At 35.3% G+C, this 22,037-nt stretch overlaps 1 protein-coding gene and 1 pseudogene across 2 annotated transcripts in view; one reads left to right on the plus strand and one right to left on the minus strand.

Moving 5' to 3' along the window:
• The window catches only part of scara5 (scavenger receptor class A, member 5 (putative)), a 178,562-nt gene extending 158,068 nt beyond the window's left edge, over positions 1-20,494 (plus strand). For both annotated transcript variants that reach the window (XM_052586179.1, XM_052586180.1), the window contains 6 exons: positions 866-1,354; positions 5,003-5,083; positions 6,212-6,319; positions 11,600-11,665; positions 15,529-15,717; positions 19,143-20,494. In XM_052586179.1, the coding sequence (XP_052442139.1) occupies positions 866-1,354; positions 5,003-5,083; positions 6,212-6,319; positions 11,600-11,665; positions 15,529-15,717; positions 19,143-19,276 (1,067 nt within the window). In that variant the 3' untranslated portion in view covers positions 19,277-20,494. The remainder of the gene's footprint in view (positions 1-865; positions 1,355-5,002; positions 5,084-6,211; positions 6,320-11,599; positions 11,666-15,528; positions 15,718-19,142) is intronic.
• The window catches only part of LOC127983832 (uncharacterized), a 329,002-nt pseudogene that overhangs the window by 70,239 nt on the left and 236,726 nt on the right, over positions 1-22,037 (minus strand).

A 22,037-nucleotide genomic window follows, 5' to 3' on the forward strand; every position in this document is an offset into this window, starting at 1 on the left:
TTGGTTAAACATGATATTATCATTTCCATTAAACTCATTTGCTTTTTTTTTTTTTTTTGTTACATGTTCATTCTTAATTTAGTGAGATAAGTTTGACTGTAGGATTTAATGTCAATAACACCAAATCAATCAATCAGAGTGCAACTGCTCAATACAATTTATCATACAGACTTTTTTTTAATTATAGTTTATCAAACATATCACAAACATATTTGAAATGCAATATAACATTTCAAACCATTTCTTTATTTGTTTGTTTTGTTTTAAAATATATTGGAACAAGTTCATTGACTCAAACTTGACAACTTATTACTCATTTCTATCTAATGGTGCTACACTTCTGCAAGAGGCTGACAGAGCAACAATTACCCATAATACACTGCAAAATCCTAAGCCAATGAGATGCCAGTCTGTATTGTTTTTTTAATCCGTTACTTTTATGCAACAATGTTATGTTGGCTGAACAAATAATTTTGAAGTAAAGCTGACAACACACACTATTTTGTTGAATGAACTAGATTAAATTAAGTTCACATTGTTAAATTAATTTTTTTAAGTAATCACAACATGAACAGATTAAGTAAAATTGGAAAAGGTGAAAGGAGTGTTGAATGCTGGTAATATAACAAAACAACTTGTAATTACACTTATCCATTTGGCAGATGCTTGTAACGCATCTTACTCACTTTATATTAAGTGTCTTTAACTAATTTGTACCAACATTTCAATTAATAATTGCTTTTAATTAAAGTGTTGACCCTGCCCCATTTTTTGAACAAAGCTTACATCACATCAACATAAAATTAGTTTACATGTGCAAGTGTGATTAATACTGTCCTCACACTTCTGTTACTAACTTGAGCAGGGCGTCTGGCACAAGGCTTGGAGCGTGACATCAAAGATTTGCAGGCCTTCTCTGAACACACCACAGACTCTGTGGCTCAACTCTGGGACCATCTGGCCATGATCAGCCACTCCAGCCAGAGGAACAGCAGCAGACTGGGAGAAGAATTAGCCTTTGCTGCTGGCTCTATTCGAAGCCAAGATGCAATTTTAAAGACAATGGTGGTAAAAGTAGAAACACTACAGGAGCGTCTGGAGGAGGTGGGATGGACAGTACAGACATTAAACCATTCGCTTAGTGGAGATGTCAGTCTGCACCAGGTGAAAATCTGTGAACTGCAGGAGAAGATTGGGAATGTGTCTCATGACACCACAAGCATGAGGATCACACAGTTACACCTGGAAGAGCAGCTCAGGAATGAGATCGAAGTGCTGAATGTCATCACCAAAGATCTGAGGCTAAAAGCATGGGAGCAATCCGTGGCACTCCAAAACTTAACTGTATTACAAGGTATGTTTTGTTCCTTTTTAATGTTTCAATTATAAAATTTTACTAAAATCAAAAGCAGATCACTGTTTGCTTTAGTTGGGCTCTTGGCCTTTGACCTATGTCTTAGTTTTTTTTCAGGCTGTTATAACTATGTGTTTCTGAAACACAAAAGCTAAGAGACAATTTGATCAGTAGTTGTAGTGTACAGTTGCTGGTCATATAATTAGAATATCATCAAAGAGTTGATTTATTTCACTAATTCCATTCAAAAAGTGAAACTTGTATATTATATTCATTCATTACACACAGATTACATTACACAAAGGTGCCAAGTCCTGTTGGAGAATGAAATCTGCATCTCCATAAAGTTGGTAAAACTTGGTAAAGCATGAAGTGCTCTAAAACTTTCTGGTAAATGTCTGTGTTGACCTTGGACCTCAGAAAATACAGTGGACCAACACCAGCAGATGACATGGCACCCAAAACCATCACTGACTGTGGAAACTTTACACTGGACCTCAAGCAACGTGGATTGTGTGCCTCTCCTCTCTTCCTCCAGACTTTGGGACTTTGGGAAAATTTACTTTCATCAGAGAACATAACTGTGGACCACTCAGCATCAGTCCAGTCCTTTTTGTCTTTAGACGCTTCTGACGCGGTCTGTTGTTCAAGAGTGTCTTGACACAAGGAATGTGAAGCTGAAACCCATGTCTTGCATACGTCTGTGTGTAGTGGTTCTTGAAGCACTGACTCCAGCTGGAGTCCACTCTTTGTGAATCTCCCCCACATTTTTGAATGGGTTTTGTTTCACAATCCTCTCCAGGGTGCGGATATCCCTATTGCCTGTTAACTTTTTCTACCACATCTTTTCCTTCCCTTCGCCTCTATATTAATGTGCTTGGACACAGAGCTCTGTGAACAGCCAGCCTCTTTTGCAATGACCTTTTGTGTCTTGCCCTCCTTGTGCAAGGTATCAATGATCGTGTTTTGGAGAACTGTCAGGTCAGCAGTCTTCCCCATGATTGTGTATCCTACAGAACTAGACTGAGAGACCATTTAAAGGCTTTGCAGGTGTTTTGAGTTAATTAGCTGATTAGAGTGTGTCTTCAATATTGAACCTTTTCACAATATTCTAGTCTTCTGAGATACTGTGGGATTTTCCTTAGTTGTCAGTTATAATGATCAAAATGAAAAGAAATAAACATTTGAAATATATCAGTCTATGTTGAATGAATTAATATACAAGTTTCACTTTTTGAATGGAATTAGTGAAATCAACTTTTTGATGATATTCTAATTATATGACCAGCACCTGTATTTATGATGACAATCATCAATTGATGGCTGAAGTCAGTTGTAGTTCTTTTCTCTCTTTTCTTCAGGGATTCTGTTTGTTAACAGCAGGTGTTCATCACTAATGCCTAATTATCACTTAATTAATCAGTTAATTATTAATTGCAACGTTTTAAAACTTACATGGTTTAAGCCAAGGCAGTGTTTTTACTCAAATGGTTACGTTAAGTGACTTGTCAGGTTATACAGTGTATGTACTGTATTTATGTGTCTGTGTGTGTGTATTCCTGGTATTCACTACAGGATGAGGACCAGATGTCCCAGAAGGTATAGTAATGCCGTTATATTTCTATTGTAGGAAAAATTTTGGTGAGGGTTAGGTTTAGGTGTATGGTTAGGGAAAGGGGATAGATAATACTGTTTAAAAACCAATACACCCATGGAGCTCCCTGTGTGTGTGTGTAATGCAATGTTTTGATGAGTACACAAAAGGGAAAGAAACAGCTCAAAGTTACGCAATACACAGTTGAGAATGTTTGCTACTTACAGCAGCATGAGTTAAAGCTGCACATACAGGAAACAAGTGTCTGCCAGTTAAATAGTGCATGTACTGTAAAAGTGATTCAAAAATAAAAAGAAATGGCTCTTTTTGATGGCCAATGAAAATAAGCTATAATAATTAACACATTAACTTGATTTTGAGACATTTAACAGAAATTATTACTCTACCACCAGTGGGGAATTAATAAACAACTGTCATTAACAAGCAGTTCTATACTGTTGAAACAACGGAAATGCAACTTGCAAGTTAATTTCTGCAGGGATGCATCACACTATCGTGGTTCAGCAGTGTTTGATTGTATGGGAAACTTTCTCTGCATATGTGTTCTCTAACATACTTTCTTGACTGCCCTGATGATTCACCGGTGTGATTTGATATTTTTTTGCTGTTGAAATCGAGGGATTTATCATAAAATATCCTCTTCTAAACTTCCACAATCAGTGTCTGCTGTGTGACTTCAACAGTGTGTAATATTCAGTATACGAGGAGTGGAACTTCCAGTGTCCAATGACATTTAAGATTGTATGAATTATTATTATTATTTTATTTTTTTTATGTGTATTTAATTTATTCTATAGCTAATGCATGTGTGTTTCTAGGAATCATGCTGGTTTGTGTTATTGTAAAGGAAAAAAATCAATTACACGGTCTTACTTTCTGGTTTTAATGTGATTGGTTTTTTTTTTGGGGGGGGGGGGGGGGGGGGGGTTGCAGGTTTTACTAACTTTGTTTGTAATGTTCAGACATGTTTTAGTCTTATGTGCTAATTTTGATGTTGAGAATGAGTGATGATGTCATACTGGCCAGGTGCCAGTTCTTGAACATGAGATGTTAGAGATAGTTTGCGGTAACTGCAGGTTGGAGTGATGTACATGCAACAAAACTCAGTGAAAGTAATGGATAAAACAACCTCTTACAAACCAATTGTAATGCAATCTGTACTGTAATCTGACATAAGACAAGTCAATGTGTTTTCTAGAAACACAATAAAAAAAACACTAATTCAATAATAATAATAATAATAAAACATTTAAATTAATAATTTAAGTAATAATTTATAGTTGTATTATTATTGCTATAATTACTGTTATTATTGACATGTTCCAAGTAGAGCTTATCCTCTCAAAATTGTCTTTGTGTAAACCTCACTCATAAAAAGTTAAAAGGTCATGCTTTTTTAGAGTATGTAGAGTATGTTACAAGTACCACAGGGACATAGTTTTTACATTTTTAGCATAAACACTATCATACCAATTTTTACCAATGTCTCTCTATGGCGCTGAAACCTACAAATGTCTGGGTTCCTCCTCATGCAACTGATACTCGACTATTATTGGCTCATCTCCGTTCGAGAGCAGGGGCTTACCGATAGATCAATTGGTTGAGTCAGTGTTGCTGTGACGAGCTGCTTGTGATGCTCAAACAAACATTTGAAAGCATTACAGAGTAACAGTTCAGCGGAAATCAACTTGTGAATGTAATACTTATAATCATGGGACAGAGTAATATAGCATGAAAAAAAGAAACAACACATCATTTTTAAAGATCTAAGTAAAAGTCATTTTATTCAAATGTCTCCACAGAAGACCTCCTTCCATTGATACTCCACACACACACACACACACACACACACACTCACTCCAAAGAGCTGTGTAAACGTGTCCGGGATTATACAAATAAGACTAAACAAAAGGAACAGAGTCTGCTAGTCTAGGTGATAATAAAGAAGTCTGTTGTTGGGTGAATCAAGAGCCTGTAATTAAACTTTTTCAGTTTTGTGTTCAGTTTTTAAATGTTGTTTATCTGCTTTTCAGGGCCAGCAGGACCAAAGGGTGAGAAAGGTGATGTGGGGCCCCTAGGACCAGCTGGACTTCCTGGTCTGACAGGAATAAGAGGTCTAGCACAACCAAAATACATTACCACCAGCAACTGACTGAGCACTGATATTATAGCTACTCCTTCAGTTATATCTCTTCGCCTTATGCTCAGTCACAGTCTATAGCAACATTCGGACAGTAATTGTTATTTTCAAATTCAATTTTTTTTTTCCTGTAGCTCAATTGGTATCGCATTGCGATATGAAGTGCAAGGTTGGGGGTTCGATTCCCTGGGAGCACATGATAGGAAGAAATTGATAGCCTGAATGCACTACTGTAAGTCGCTTTGGATAAAATCGTCGGTTAAATGCATAAATTTAGTTAAATTTTCAGTATTCACAGGGGGTAGTTGGTGATTTTATTGTCATCTGAATCCACATCTCTTATTTTAAAACAAGAAATCCTTTAAAAATGTTAATGTTTAAATCCTTCCTGACCACTGTTGAGCAACGTACAGTAACTGTTGTACTTTGCTGTAATTTGCATGTGTATTAATTTCTGAAATGATGGAAAATTTTTACAAGAGTAATACTTCAGAACTGCTTCACCACAGTGACAGGAAGCAGGAAGAGAAGAAAAGCAGGCAAATGCTTAAAATGAGACTTTATAATGGCAGCAGCAGGTATGCAATACAATTTTTTAAATATGTATTATATACAGTTAAGTTAATAACTATATTATGTGTAATCATATACAACTCTAGTGTGTATATTCTCCTACTTTTAAACAAATAAATAATAAATAGGTTTATATATTATGAAATATGCTTGGAATAACAAGCATACATATTTTAATACATTTGAGACAAGGATAAGTATACCTTTGGAAATAATATTCCTTTTATTTACAGCAGACAATTATGCGAATGCCCACATGAGCAGTGCATTCACGGTTTCATAGGATCACATAACTCGCTTCTCCACTATGAATAAACTATGACCAAGGTGGCATGTAAATGTATTTTTACAGATGTCCACATGAGAAACATTCACTGTCCGAATAAGGCTTAACATGAACATTCACACATCCACAAGATCATTCACATGTATACACACAGCACAACAGCTCATCTTGACTCAAATAAAGTTATATGTCTTCTTTAAGAGCATTGGGGAGTATATATCATGATTTTTTTGTCTTTGTCAGGTTTGCCAGGAGAAAAGGGCATGCAAGGTCCTCGGGGACTGACAGGACAAAGTGGTCAAGATGGACACAATGGAGAAAAAGGAGATACTGGGCCTGAAGGACCCAAAGGTTAGACCTACTGGCCTGGCATTCATAACACAGTATTCTTTAGCATTGTGCTTTTTTAGTTTGTTTGTTTTAAATGTAATCAATATTTTTGTGTAAATTTTACTTAATTTTTTTTTCATGTTATTTTACTCATCTCATTTGATTTATTCTAATTTATTCTAATGTCTTAAATGTAATCAGTAATATTTTATTGATTAAATAAAGTGAATAATTTTTTACAGAGTAGTTACAAAGTTACTTATAGTTTTGTAGAATGTATAAATTGGACTATCAAAATAAAGTGTAACCCCTGATTTGGTTTGATGTCATAGGAGTTTGTTCTTCGATTTCACTTGAAGTATCTCAGGGCCTTTAATCTTTTCACTCTCTCTCATTGTTTGAGGTAGGAAAAAACAGAGGCATTTTGCCTGGCTTTCGGCAGTGCACGAGATATATTGATATTACTCCTCGAGGTGAAAAGCGGTCTCACGATAACAGTATAAAATTGATTTTGTGGTAAAACCTTTGATACTGCTTGCATTATATCGCTCGCTTTTTGGTGCATTTGCTGTTTGTTTGGGTTTCCAATCATGTGCATTTGGGTAAGCATGTAAAGTCTGATGGACTTTGGGTTGTGCTGTTATCATTTACAAGTGTGGAGTCTAAAACTCAGCCGCTCGGGACATAAACGCTTCCTCTGCATATACTGTGAGTTTGGGTTGCTGGAAAACAGTGCATGTTATTACTCACTATATGTGTAACATAAATCCTTTACAAACCTGTCAACACAGGAGAACACATAAACATATTTCTATATTTGTTGTACATTCTGATTTCAAAATAAAAAGTTTCTGGGTTTGCATGTGGCCAAATATCAAAATGAAATGGATTTAATCGTTGTTGAGTCACGCTGTAAAGTGAAATATCACCGGGCCTTTGGCAACCTCTGCAGGTATTTGTTATAATACATAATGTACTTAAGTGGGTTATTTTCATATTATGTATCTATATTACATTATGTATTTTAATAGTGTAGTTTAATAAATGTGTTTACTTGGTTTTGATACTATATTTGAACAAATTATCATCTCATCATCAGTTTAATATATACATATGCACTCGTACCTAAGACGGTTTTCACTGAGGTCTATTTTTATGCTAAATATATCAGATAACTTCACTATCAGAATAATCAGTAGATAACATGATTACCAAAATAATCATTAGTTACTGCTCTAGATTATAAAAAAAAAATAAAAAAAATTGCTTTTTGTGATTAACCCTCTGGAGTCGACAAACGCGGATAAGCGTTTTGTGGCATCTTCTCCTGATAACACCTAAAATAACTTAAATTACACTTTTAGTTTTGATACAGAGAAGAGCAATACACCAATGGAATCTGTAAAGGGTCTACTTTTATTGAAACCATATGAAAACAATGTAATGTCCAGTCTTTCATGTCTTCATTATTTCATGCCTTCATTATATCTAATGCGACCACGTCCATGTGCTGAGTGCACTAAAGATATTATAATGTTTCACGTGAAGCACACAGTGTTTAACCACCCACATAGAAAACAAGCTATATGTACCTAAAAAAAATAACATTTTAAAAAGTTTTTCATGAATTTTACTGTTCGCTTCGCACCACAAAGCACAAGCAGAAGTAGCCTAATAATTGTGAAAAAGGAGACATTTTAATTATTTATTAATAAACAAATGTTTTCTTGTCGGATGCAAGATGAAATTCACAGTGCTTCACAGAAATGCAACCTTCACAAATTACATAATGCTTTCATTTTGAGTTGATTCATTTTAAAGTAGACATTTCAAGCTTTCTGTAGATATATTCCTCATGTATGTGAGACACCCCAACTTTAAGTTATTTTATTATCAGGAAAAAATTAAAGTGATCAAGAGGGCGCCTCTATGTCATGCATGCCAATTAATGATTTTCGCACAAACATTTGAATATGAATAATCGTGGTGTGATTTGCCGGTGGGTGGGTCTAGGCACCCTGGCTCTGCTGAATTATTTTATCCCCTATGGGGATAAAAACATCCTGCAAACCCGCTCTGGCATCCCAATCTGAATAATTAGTGAATAATTTTGCAACGCAATGGTTTAACTGATATTTGGAGTTTCAAAAAATGTGTTGTGTTCTTTGCACGCTTTTTCTATATAATTTGTTGTTTGAATAACAGTGGACATTAAATCATTACATTGAATAGATCTTAAGTAGACCTACATTGTTTTTATTAAACTGAGATCACACTAAATACAGTTTCTATCATATTAACACCATTTAATAAACCTTTTTTTTTTATTGAAGGAATTTTTAAATATAAATTAAAATATAGGCCTAATATCTGAGAATATTGACATTTTGCATATAAATCCATGTAGCCTAGCTTACTAAAATAGGCTACCACTTTTTTTCAATATCATAATATTTTATATATATATATATATATATATATATATATATATATATATATATATATATATATATATATATATATATATATATATATATATACATTTCTTTAGAATAATACACTGTAAAAAAAAAAAAAAAAAAAAAAAAAAAAGTTTCGTCAACTTAAAAAAATAAGGCAACTTATTGAAAGCGCTTTTTTGAGTAACCTTAACAAACGGTTAATAAAGTCCACCCAACTTAATAACTAAATATCACAAGTTGTCACAACATAAATAGTTATGTTAACCTAAAAAATATTAGAACACAATATTTTTTGTTTACTGAACACAAGGCCTATTATCTATATTATAAGCATACACAATTTTAAAGTGAAGAAAGGTGACATGACATTCAGCCAAGTATGGTGACTTATACTCAGCATTCATGCTCTACATTTAACCCATCCGAAGTGCACACACACCGTGAACACTGAGAAGTAACTAGACCAAGATTTGTTAAGTTTACTCAAAGTTTACTTGCCTTATTTTTTTAAGTTGACGCAACTTTTTTTTACAGTGTATAACACACAATTAATATTATATAAATAATACTACACACCTATTAAATGTGTCAAATCTAAAATATAGTGTAATACTGTGTAGCTCAGAGAAAATATAAGCACAGGCTCAAAGGCTTGACATTTATCCTGCTTGAATTCATTCTAAGAAATGCAAGTAACTTCAAGTAATAAACTTTTATCTGTGAGTATTAAATATTTTAACTACAGTGTTTTTCTTTCATTTTCCCAGATTGCAGTTGTCAAATATAACACATCGGTGAGGCAAAGCTGACGGCTATTTACGATAATGTGTTTTGATAAGCTTATTTGATAACTTGTGGATAAAGCACCACTTGCGATGGTGGCGGCACTCACGGCAGCAGAATGATCATTTTGATTGGCCACCTACTGTACAATGCTTTTGGGAAACAGCCCAGGACAGTAAGAAGAGAAGGGGGACTGTGTGTGTTCTTGTAGTTTCAAACTCTGTTGTCCTGATTTCATATTGTCTCATGTCGCTCAGACATTTTCTGTTCACTGTAAAAAGACAATTCACTGGAAGCTTTGTTTGGACATGGTATCTATCTCAGCTTCTATCTCAGCTTTGACTTCAGACTTTACTTACTTCTTTGTATATATGTTTTACTCTGTTTTTCAGGTTCACTCTGAGCTCCGACTCCAAAACAATGATCTCATTCTCTGAACATGTGCTGCTCCTTTAACACCTTCCAAAACATGTAATGATTTCCCCTAATGTTCTCCAGAACACCACACCATCCCCCAATTGCTCTTCATCCCCAACTTCCATCAAAACAACACACGCATTGCTCCTTTTTTCATTGCCTCATTCTCATGTTATTGGAATCAGAACCTTGTTTTTGTAACAGAAACACTATTTCTCACTAAGATTCGCTGTGACCTCGGGCCTCACAAAACATATGACCACGCTCGGCTGAAATAGATGAGTCATGTTTTCACAGTGTGAGACAAACAGCTGGGAAAGATCAGTGTGATTTGGCCAAACATGCTGCTGCTTAGCACAGCCCAGCAGAGTGAGCTCTGTGGTCGAGAACGACTGAAATATATAGTATTCATCTTTTTGAATCACTTTCAGATTCAGTTTTAATTTTAATTTGTCACCAAATTGAAAATAATTATTAAACTGAATTAAGTCCAGTGTAATATTAGATTATATTTGTGGAGTTTGTATACTTTTATTAAGTACAGATGAGAGAGGAAAGCATTGGGCAGAGAGGGAGACATAGGAGTGATGAAGGGAATCAAACTCGAGTAGCATGTGCACGCTGCCATATTGGCACCTCATTATAAGACTTAAACTTAGGAAAGTTTCTAGATTATTTTTGTGTGTTTCAGAACCAGTTTTATGAGGGATGTATTTCTTATTTGTTACCAAGTAATTACTGAACTTATAGAAATGTGATAATAGCAGCCATCATCTATAGTAGGCTACAGAGTAACAACTCCATGCTCAGAGGAATGTCACAGGTTTCAATTAACACCATGTTTTTGCAGTGGTTGAGTATTGTAGTCAATCATAATGTCTGTTGAGTTCATGAATGCAAATGCTAATCAGATGTGGTTAACTTTGTCAGAACTTGCTCAACTCTCAATCTCAAAATAAATTTTCTTTCAGAGCTCACTGAGATCTCCATGCTCGTGTAAACATGATGTAAATAGTGAATTTAGAGTTTTTATCTGAGTTACTTCTTCAAATAAGTAACAGCTGTTCCTTTGTTTTCCATTTATTGATTGACAGCTCTCCTGACCCATGTTTAGAGAAATCAGGAGTTGGCGCAGAGGGGTTGTGTGCACTGTGTGAACGTGATCTCACTGTAGTTCTAGACTATATGTCAGCATGCATTTACTCATCTCACCTGCACAAAAACAGATTTGGTTTTCTTCTAAATGAATAAAAACAGTAAAATGCAAACTCAGAATATATTGCAAACCTGCAGTAATTAAACGTTAAAAAAAAGAACTCAAATATCCTTTATTTATTTAATTACCATTTTTTAATGTCTTTGCTGTTGACACTTAATGATCCAACTCAAACATACTAATAAGCAAAAATTGCATAATATAAACATAACATTTGTGTTTGTATTGCAGAACTGGTAGTTGTGACTTATAAGTTCATTCTACAGCTCATCACAACTTTGAGAAAGATTTGGTTCCCCATGAACCATTACATTTTTTTAAAGATTATTATTTATTCACCCTCATGTTGTTCCAAAACTATATAATTTTCTAAATTGTAAAGAATTTTGCTGGCCAGTAAACATGACTCTACTTCATCTGCAGGTGTGAAAGGAGAAAGAGGACAGAAAGGAGAGAAAGGAGAGCGTGGAGACAAAGGAGGGAAAACAGGTGAAGATTTTATTCATTGAGAAAGTAAACATAAATGAACATGCAGCTAGCTAATTTAATATGTTTTCTCTGTTAACATTGTAAATCGCTACATTATAACATATAACATGTAAGAATTTTTGTGAAGAATTTTGTTCAAAAGAAAAACAGAAGTAACAATGACCATTTTCAGTTCATTCGACCAAACAGTTGATTCTTCAAAAGTTCATAATGAGATTATTTAAAAAATCATATGAATTGAGCAATTTAATCCAGGTTTTCTGAGGAGACTCTAGATCACTTTATATTAGGTCTGCATGATAAATCAAAATGGATAATTAGACTGAAGCTGTGGCTGTCAGTGAAGCTGTGATCTCCATCCGAAGGCCAGAGAAACTCCAAGTGCACCCCACAGAAGAACTAGAGCAGCTGAACAAACAGAAGATATAACCGCTTTCATTGAGTCAACGTGACTAATAAACACACAAATTCAACACTTTATGGTTTATCTGAGTTCGTCTTATTATAATGTTTACATTATAATGAAATGTTTACATAATAATGCATTAATAATGTCTTTATCACTGCTTAGATTACTATAAAACGTTGTGTGCCTTATTCTGTGTGAGAACCCACATCATCTCACAGAACGATTTATTTCAAACACTCTTATTCTCAAGTCAAGTCACCTTTATTTATATAGCATTTTAAACAAAATACATTGCGTCAAAGCAACTGAACAACATTCATTAGGAGTTAGTAAGTCATGAAGTCAATTTGTAGGATGGTAATTTGCCATGGATTACCCATGGGTTTAATCCATGGGGATTTGGAATATAGGTTTATCTAGGTTTACCATATCTATGGTTATTAGACTTAAGCCCCATTCACACCAAGAACCATAACTATAAAGATAACGTTATTAGTGTCCACACCAGAGGGCAATAGGCGCATGCTCATCTGCTCATTATAGCAGGGTGGATTCTGATTGGCTGCCAATGTTTGTATCCTTCATAATTCCAACGATATAGTTTCTCTGTGTCTTTATCATTATAGCTGTGGTGTGGACAGGTCTTAAGAGTCACTCCTATTTTGTTCAACCACATGAATTGCACACAGTCATACCTCAGCAGAGAATCCTGTCATTGCTTTGTGATTGATGACATTTAGCTGATGTGGTGTAAACAGACATTTAGGCCCGATCCCAGTTATACCCCTTAGCCCTTAGTTCATATTAACGGTCATGTTACTCAAAGAAATGTTTGCAAAAAATCACTAATATTTGCTAATGTCATATCATTACAGACTGCTTGATAGTGCCACAGCACATGTCTGATCAAGGCGATAACTGCCATAGACATTGATGGGGGCTAATCCCCCCAATAATTAGAAATAGCTAAACCATTTTCTCAAATATTGCCTATCCGAGAGAGAGAAGAGAGAGAGAGAGAGAGAAATGGAAGTTGCGTGTATTCTTTTAGAATGAATTAGTTATTAGTTGTGTGTCACTTTTTAGAGTGACTTTACTTAAAAACAGCTATTGTATCCTCTCGTCGCTGGAAAATATAATGTAGCGATTCGGTATTTAAACTGTATTTAATAAAAGTCATGGGGCAGCATTGACACGTTTATTTTCTCCTGGATGTATGAGCTGTGCGATTTCTGATATGTGTGTGTGTCAGTAAGCAGCTCATTAATGCAGAACGATAATTAAAGGCTCTAGTGCACACCAGTATACAGTCTTGTTCAAAATAATAGCAGTACAATGTGACTAACCAGAATAATCAAGGTTTTTCGTATATTTTTTTATTGCTACGTGGCAAACAAGTTACCAGTAGGTTCAGTAGATTCTCAGAAAACAAATGAGACCCAGCATTCATGATATGCACGCTCTTAAGGCTGTGCAATTGGGCAATTAGTTGAATTAGTTGAAAGGGGTGTGTTCAAAAAAATAGCAGTGTGGCATTCAATCACTGAGGTCATCAATTTTGTGAAGAAACAGGTGTGAATCAGGTGGCCCCTATTCAAGGATGAAGCCAACACTTGTTGAACATGCATTTGAAAGCTGAGGAAAATGGGTCGTTCAAGACATTGTTCAGAAGAACAGCGTACTTTGATTAAAAAGTTGATTAGAGAGGGGAAAACCTATAAAGAGGTGCAAAAAATGATAGGCTGTTCAGCTAAAATGATCTCCAATGCCTTAAAATGGAGAGCAAAACCAGAGAGACGTGGAAGAAAACGGAAGACAACCATCAAAATGGATAGAAGAATAACCAGAATGGCAAAGACTCAGCCAATGATCACCTCCAGGATGATCAAAGACAGTCTGGAGTTACCTGTAAGTACTGTGACAGTTAGAAGACGTCTGTGTGAAGCTAATCTATTTTCAAGAATCCCCCGCAAAGTCCCTCTGTTAAAAAAAAGGCATGTGCAGAAGAGGTTACAATTTGCCAAAGAACACATCAACTGGCCTAAAGAGAAATGGAGGAACATTTTGTGGACTGATGAGAGTAAAATTGTTCTTTTTGGGTCCAAGGGCCACAGGCAGTTTGTGAGACGACCCCCAAACTCTGAATTCAAGCCACAGTACACAGTGAAGACAGTGAAGCATGGAGGTGCAAGCATCATGATATGGGCATGTTTCTCCTACTATGGTGTTGGGCCTATTTATCGCATACCAGGGATCATGGATCAGTTTGCATATGTTAAAATACTTGAAGAGGTCATGTTGCCCTATGCTGAAGAGGACATGCCCTTGAAATGGTTGTTTCAACAAGACAATGACCCAAAACACACTAGTAAACGGGCAAAGTCTTGGTTCCAAACCAACAAAATTAATGTTATGGAGTGGCCAGCCCAATCTCCAGACCTTAATCCAATTGAGAACTTGTGGGGTGATATCAAAAATGCTGTTTCTGAAGCAAAACCAAGAAATGTGAATGAATTGTGGAATGTTGTTAAAGAATCATGGAGTGGAATAACAGCTGAGAGGTGCCACAAGTTGGTTGACTCCATGCCACACAGATGTCAAGCAGTTTTAAAAAACTGTGGTCATACAACTAAATATTAGTTTAGTGATTCACAGGATTGCTAAATCCCAGAAAAAAAAAAATGTTTGTACAAAATAGTTTTGAGTTTGTACAGTCAAAGGTAGACACTGCTATTTTTTTGAACACACCCCTTTCAACTAATTGCCCAATTGCACAGCCTTAAGAGCGTGCATATCATGAATGCTGGGTCTCATTTGTTTTCTGACAATCTACTGAACCTACTGGTAACTTGTTTGCCACGTAGCAATAAAAAATATACTAAAAACCTTGATTATTCTGGTTAGTCACATTGTACTGCTATTATTTTGAACAAGACTGTATGTGTGTATTTTCTCAAAGTATGTAGTTATAATCACTTGTTCTTATGTGCATATCCTTAATTTTGACATACTGTTGACAAACTTTGATTATACAGTTGTTGAAACAGATGTTGAGGATTTAATTATCGATTGAGGTGCTGATCTACACTAAGTGAATTGCTGCAGGCCTTGTTCCCAGAGACTCTCCGAGCTGACAAAGACTGACATGTCAAAACATCATGCTTAGTCCTCCATCCCATCCTGCAATGTTCTTTTTAAAGCTTTTCACAATTACAGTATATGTAGATACTAGATATTTTTAAATCCACCTATACTTTTATGCTTTATTATTATTATTGTTATGAATTTTACATGTATATATTTCTTGTATGTTCGTATATACAGTATAATCTGCACCACAATTTCTGTGACAATAAGTCAATTAACGCTCATATAAATGGGATTTATTTTTCCATGACTAATTATTTCTCTGTATGCTATTATTCCAACTGATTAACATGAATTTGTGTTTCAGTGGAAGAAACTCTGGTAAGGCTGGTGAACGGCTCTAGGCCTCACGAGGGTCGAGTGGAGGTGTTCCATGAGCTTCGATGGGGGACGGTGTGTGATGATGTCTGGGACATGAAAGATGGAGACGTTGTGTGCAGGATGCTGGGCTACCGTGGCGCCAAAGAAATCCACAAAACAGGCCGGTTTGGACAAGGTCAGAGTGACTCCAAGGCAGTTACAGACATGCTTGCAAAGAGTTACAAAGCAACCTAGAGTGACTGCATTTAGTGCACTATATAGTACTGTGCCCTAAAAGGATTTTTAGTCATTTTGCACAAATCGCCATGCTTGACTTCTTAACTTTCTGTAGCTGAGAAAGTAGACACTTTGTGAATTAGAGGTCTGCAAGCCCGTTGGTTACTGATACATTCAGGCTGGACTCATACATGTGTGGCTCATCATTGACTGAAGCACAGACTCTAATCTCCAGCACAATGGTGAACCACAAAAATACATTAAACTACGTTACACTAAAAGAGTTCAGTATTTACTCTCCTTATCATTGTATGGTTTTTTCACAAATATTTCAGTCAAATTAACTTTTTTCAGTAGGCAGATCTGACTCTTATGTTTTACAGAATATTGCTGTTTTTATTGCTGTTAAACCCACAACAAAATCCTCATTTTTAAATGAACACTTATAATGTGTGCACACTACAGAGTGTTAGAGGGCTTTTACACTGGGCTCGTTTGCTGCGGTCCGAGCACAAGCGTGATTGTTCCCGGCTCCGCCCGCAGCGCTGGTCTGCTTTCACACTCAATTGTTGTATCGAACCCAGGTGCGTTTGCAGTCACCTTACGTCATCGCAAACGCACACTGAAAACGCATGGAGAACACAACGCGACTGAGCATAGTTGTACTTTTTTTTTTTAATTTGGTGCTATTATGCACAGTATAGTAATTGACTTTAATTATTTTAATTATTTAATTTTAATAAATGTAATTTTGACTTTTAGGAGTATGTTGAGGAAATAATGATATTGACAGTGTTACGCATGCACAGGATACTTTACTCCCTGAACAGTTAGGAAGCAACCGAACTCAGACCCCCTTCTCCAGGTAGTGTTGGGTTCGGTACCCCAGTGCGCACCAGGGTCCGATGACAGCATTCACCTTAGCAATTTTTCATCCGAACTGTGCCCCGTTCCGCACTAAACTGCCAGTGTGAAAGCCCCCTTAGAGTGACACTGAATCAGTGAAGTTAATGTGATAATAATGTGATTAATTGATGATTGAGCATTAGTGATGAACACCTGCTATTAACAAGCAGAATCACTGAAGGAAAGAGAAACACAACTACAACTAACTACAGCCACAGTCTTAAAAAAAAATGAAATCTCTCAAGGTCTGATTAAACAACTCCTAAATCAGCTTCACATTACTAACCAGACAGTCTTTATTCCCATCAGACGTCTAAAGAAGATTTTTTTGCCTGTTGTAAAAAAATGTGGTATTGAAACTTGTCAACGAAAAAAAAAATGGTGTTGTTGTTTATAGATTGCTAAGAACATTCATCTAATTTCTGATACACGGATGCATACTACAAAAGATGCATTAAAAAACATCACTCCCTAAAACAAATCTTTGTTGTGAATCATACACTGCTTCTTGAGGTGTCTGTCTAAATTGCAACAATTGTGACAATACACAAATAAACAGATCAGTATTGAACATCACAAACATTCTTATGAAACTCAAGACAAAAGCAAAAATGTAAGCACAGATTAAGAATTCAAGAAAATAAGTGGACAATTCAGCGTCTTAATTTATTCCATATACTTAAGTTTTAAGTTTATAAGTTTTGTCGTATGCTGGTACCCAGCATGCATTGTGTCATGAAGCTTTTGATTGTCACCCTTTTTGAGATTCATATGCTGATTTTTGATGTTTCTCTTTGCGTGTTAATGACATGGTAGTTAATGTTTTAGACCTAATAACTAAGTTTATGTTCTGGTTACCACATCACTGATTAATCTTACACTGTAAATAACCAGAAAATTAAATCTAGTACACTCATATAGACTCTGAAAGAATCCAGCAGCATTGTAGATCAGTCTTGTACATAATAGGTATTAGAAACAACCACAACACTTCTGCTATAACAGATTAATCTTAAAGACAGATTTACAGCAATCAAACAAAAACTAATGTTCAGAAGTCAAGGGTCAGTGCCCGGTTGCATGAAACTCCTTAAGCTAAGAAATCACTTAGATATAAGGTTAAGGGTACCCTTAGTGAAATGTGAGTTGCAAGAAAAAACCCGAAGGGTTTCCTTAAGGAACTTAAGGCTGTTATTAAGTTTTTCCCCTTAATTATCTAAGTGTTCCCTTAAGCGTTGCTACAAAGTCCTTAGTGACCATTTCACCTTAATAAATTTAAGGGACCAAAACAGCTCCCTTAAGTCAACTTAAACTCAAAATATGATGGCTGATTTAGTGTTAATTGAAGAGGAGGAAATACTGAGGCATGTTTTTAATGATTGTAATAATCCCTTGGAGACGATGAATGGTTGATGAAAGGCTGAAAATATTATTATTATAACCACTAACGAAAACAATAATTGCCTTTTCTTCCTCTGTCCAGTTTGGTTTACGTTTGTTTGTTTTCTGTTATGTTTGTACTCTCCATAGCACAAATATATTAATACAAGTGTGTTTTAGCAAGGGTTTGGCTTTGTGCTTCGTTATGTTCTGTTTACTGTTAGAGGCAGTAACTATAGCAACCGCGGTGATCTTTGCCGTATGTTGTCAGAAACTGCTGTGAAACTCTTAGTATAAACACTTAGGTAAGGGTGACAGTTAGGAGCTTTCTTGCAGCGCTCTTAATGAAATCCCTTACCTTAGGGATATTTTTTCTCCCTCAGGGAAACCCTCACTTCAGGAATTTCATGTATCCGGGTACAGGATCACAATTAAAGCAAACACTAATCTCTGCAATGGTAATGTCAAATGAAACAATAAAATGCCATCATCTAAATAGTTGTAACTCTTAATAAGATCTTCTGTAGACATCTGACAAAAATAAAGTCAGTATGGTTAATAATGTGTGAAGCTGGTAAAGCTGTTTGTTGATTGTTTAAATCTTCAGTTGATTTCATCTAAGGCTGTGGCTGAAGTCAGTTGTAGTTCTTGTATGTGTCTTGTTTCTCTTTTCTTCAGTGATTCTACTCGTTAACAGCAGCTGTTGATCAGTGTCTGAATTCACTCATTAGTTTTCATTCTCTCTGTCAGGTGGACTATATTAGTAAACTCATGTAGGGAATAGTAAATGAGGGTGTAGGATGTGATTTGAAACACAGTCTCTGAGTGTTGAGAGTGCTGGAGATTAGAGCCTGTGCTTCAGTCAATGATGAGCCACAAATTCTGATCTTCTGCTGCTTTATATAAAGACAGTAAATGTGGGTCCGCTGATACAGTGATGATCTCTGTATTTAATACTTCAGCAAATACAGTGTACTGTCAAAATTTGGCTGTTTTTTACAGCAATTTCTAACAGTTTACAGTCATGATGGTTTGAGAAGGGTAAACTGACCATAAATATTGATGAGAAGCATGAGATTAATTCTCTCTCTCTTTTAGGCACTGGGTTAATCTGGATGGATGATGTTGCTTGTGCTGGTACTGAAGACGCTATTCACAAGTGTAAATTCTCAGGATGGGGAAAAACCAACTGCGGTCACGTAGAAGATGCAGGCGTGACCTGTAACATATAGCCTGTTTCAAGTCTTCAATATCCTAACTGTAAAATGGACAGTTAAGATGTAAATGTGAATTATTTGCAGGCCCTGAGGAAGCCGTGTCTGTGTCCTTCTTATGAATCAATCTGTGGCAGAGTAACATATCAGCCACAGTCTCAAATCCTACCTGCAAAGAACTACTACCCAAATACTTCAGCCATATCCATCAGATGGGGGAAGAATATCCCACATGCGTTTGCATGTGTGAGTGCTATATGCTGCTGCTTTATTGTAGATTTTTTTTTTAAATCTTTAAACAAAAACCTAGTTGAAGTTTATGTTGTGTATAGATATATGCATTTAACTTTCCAAAGAGATTTAAGGACACACACTAGTATATTTTTTATAACTTTTAACTTTTAAAATAGTAAGTATTGTAAGTAGTTCCAAATGTGCCTAAAACATCGATCAAAACAGACATGTCATGGCATGGTCAGCAATTGTATACCTCGGTTAATGGTGAGGACCAATTACAGTCAGTATTAATTGTTCATTTGCTTCATTATAACACTAAAATATCAGTATTGGTTCTCCTTTAACCAGTAAATATTTTTTACTTAATTTAGTGTTGCATAGCATTATCCAATGTGAATGATGCAAATGATTCAATAAAATATATATTCTAAATATCAGTAATCAAATAGTGATTATCTTTAACCAAATAATTGTAAATATATTATATTTAACTTACAGATGACTATGGGCTTGATGTGCCCAATTTGGATTTTCTAGTGGACACTTTAACCACAAGTTATAAAACAAGACATAGATTTGACACATTTGATAGGTGTGCAGTATTATTTACATAATATTAATTATGTTTTATATTATCCTAAAGAAATGGTGGTTTACTTTGCATCGGAGCATTAAAAGTGGTAGCCTTTTTTAGTGAGCTACACTACATGAATTTATCCCACTGCGCAATGTGCCTTCGGAGTGACGTTTTTTTCATGGTTGAACGGCAAGATGACGTCCAAGTTGGGTCATGGTTGGACGTCCATATAGTGGATCTAGTTTGGACGTCTAATAGATGTTCAGAAAAGGTCATGGACCGATGGACCTGATATATCCGACGTCTATCCGACGTCCAATGTTTGGTGGAATATGCAAAATGTAAATTTTCTCACATATTAGTCCTGTATTTTAATTTATATTTTAAAATTCCTTTAATAAAAAATGCATTTTTATCACGCACTATTTTGTTATTCGTTACCTGTCCTTTATTTTTACAGTTAACTTTTTGGGGAAAAGATATTTGTCTGTACACTGATTAATAATTATGAATCGTAAATCATGAGGCACTGTATAATTTTGCTCTCTTTGTTTTGACTTAATTAAAACAAGAAACAAATAAATTAAACATGCACGATTTAACTAAATCCTTGAAACTCTAAATAATGAACTGATTGATAAAACATCCTCACGTTTAAACTCAAGTTCTCTCATTATAATCAACAAAATGCACACAAAGTAAAAAAGAGCTTCATTAATTGACAACTTCAGTGATTTTAAAAGGTGCCTTCTTTACTTGTTTTTATATAATTTAAGTAAAGTAAAAATAAATTAATAAATTGCAGCCCACATTTAAGTGCTGGTGTGTATCATATGTCTTAAAATGCCACAATGCAAGAATTGCGAGGTGCGTGTGATGCCGAGTGCATGCGCAGCCTTTATACTTATTTGTCTACATATTTTATCTTCATTACAAATCTTTTTTGGTCATTTTTGATTATTGCATGTAAAAAAATGATTTACTTTGTAATGCAAATGTTAATTATTATTCATATTCATATTCAAGTGTTTGTGCAACAGTTTGCATCATTTATTTATTTATTTTTGAGTTAAGGCAACTTTCTCTGAAATTAAGTTACTGTATAATAGGCTAACTAATCAACTTTATTGCACTATACAGTAGTCAGCATTTGAAGTGGATCAAAACCTTTTTTCAAAGATGTCCTAAAACCAAAATGACTAGGCATTTGTCCTAAACCTGTTCTGCAAGTTTGAAACCCTCATAAGACACTATCCATTTGAAAGAGCAAGAAATTCACAACTTTATCTCAACCCCCAAAAGCTATACAGATCTGTACCAAACCCCAACCCCTTCCAGCTGAACTGAATTCAGTTTGTTTTTTGGCAGCGATGAACACTGATTCTTGCAGCCCATATCATTTTTTTCACCAGACCATAATAATAACAAATTATCAACTGATAATTAATCATTATTTTTGTGAAAATCATTGTTATTTGTGAACATAGGCATTTGAGGAAGTCTTTAAGAGCAGGCGGAATCCTCTGCCAGCTGCTCCCGCTTCACAGCGAGCGTGACTCGCACTAACTGATGCAGCTTCACCATCCGCAAGTTTTGATTTTACAAAATCAGTTTGAGCCGAATATAACATGAGCCCAACATTTAGCAAGTCAGGAAAACATTCAGTACACCTAAAGGAAGACAAATTTCATTGTAAGTTAATTCTGTTAAATATAGAGTAAATAAAACACTAGTGTAGGCAATCCTTAAACTTGGATGTCATTTTATTGAAGTACAAATCCAAACACCAGGAGCAGTCGACAATCTCTAAGAGTTCTTTCATTGAAAAGTATGCTTTTTATTTATTCACAGGCTATATGGTTAAAATAATATTTTACTTCAAAACTTTAAGTGCCAATGTTTAAAAACATGCTTTATTGAATATGTTGCATAGACCATGAGTTATTATGCTTTAAAATTACTTGC

The sequence above is a fragment of the Carassius gibelio genome, chromosome B20 (genome assembly GCF_023724105.1).
Source record: "Carassius gibelio isolate Cgi1373 ecotype wild population from Czech Republic chromosome B20, carGib1.2-hapl.c, whole genome shotgun sequence".
Classification (NCBI taxonomy): domain Eukaryota; kingdom Metazoa; phylum Chordata; class Actinopteri; order Cypriniformes; family Cyprinidae; genus Carassius; species Carassius gibelio.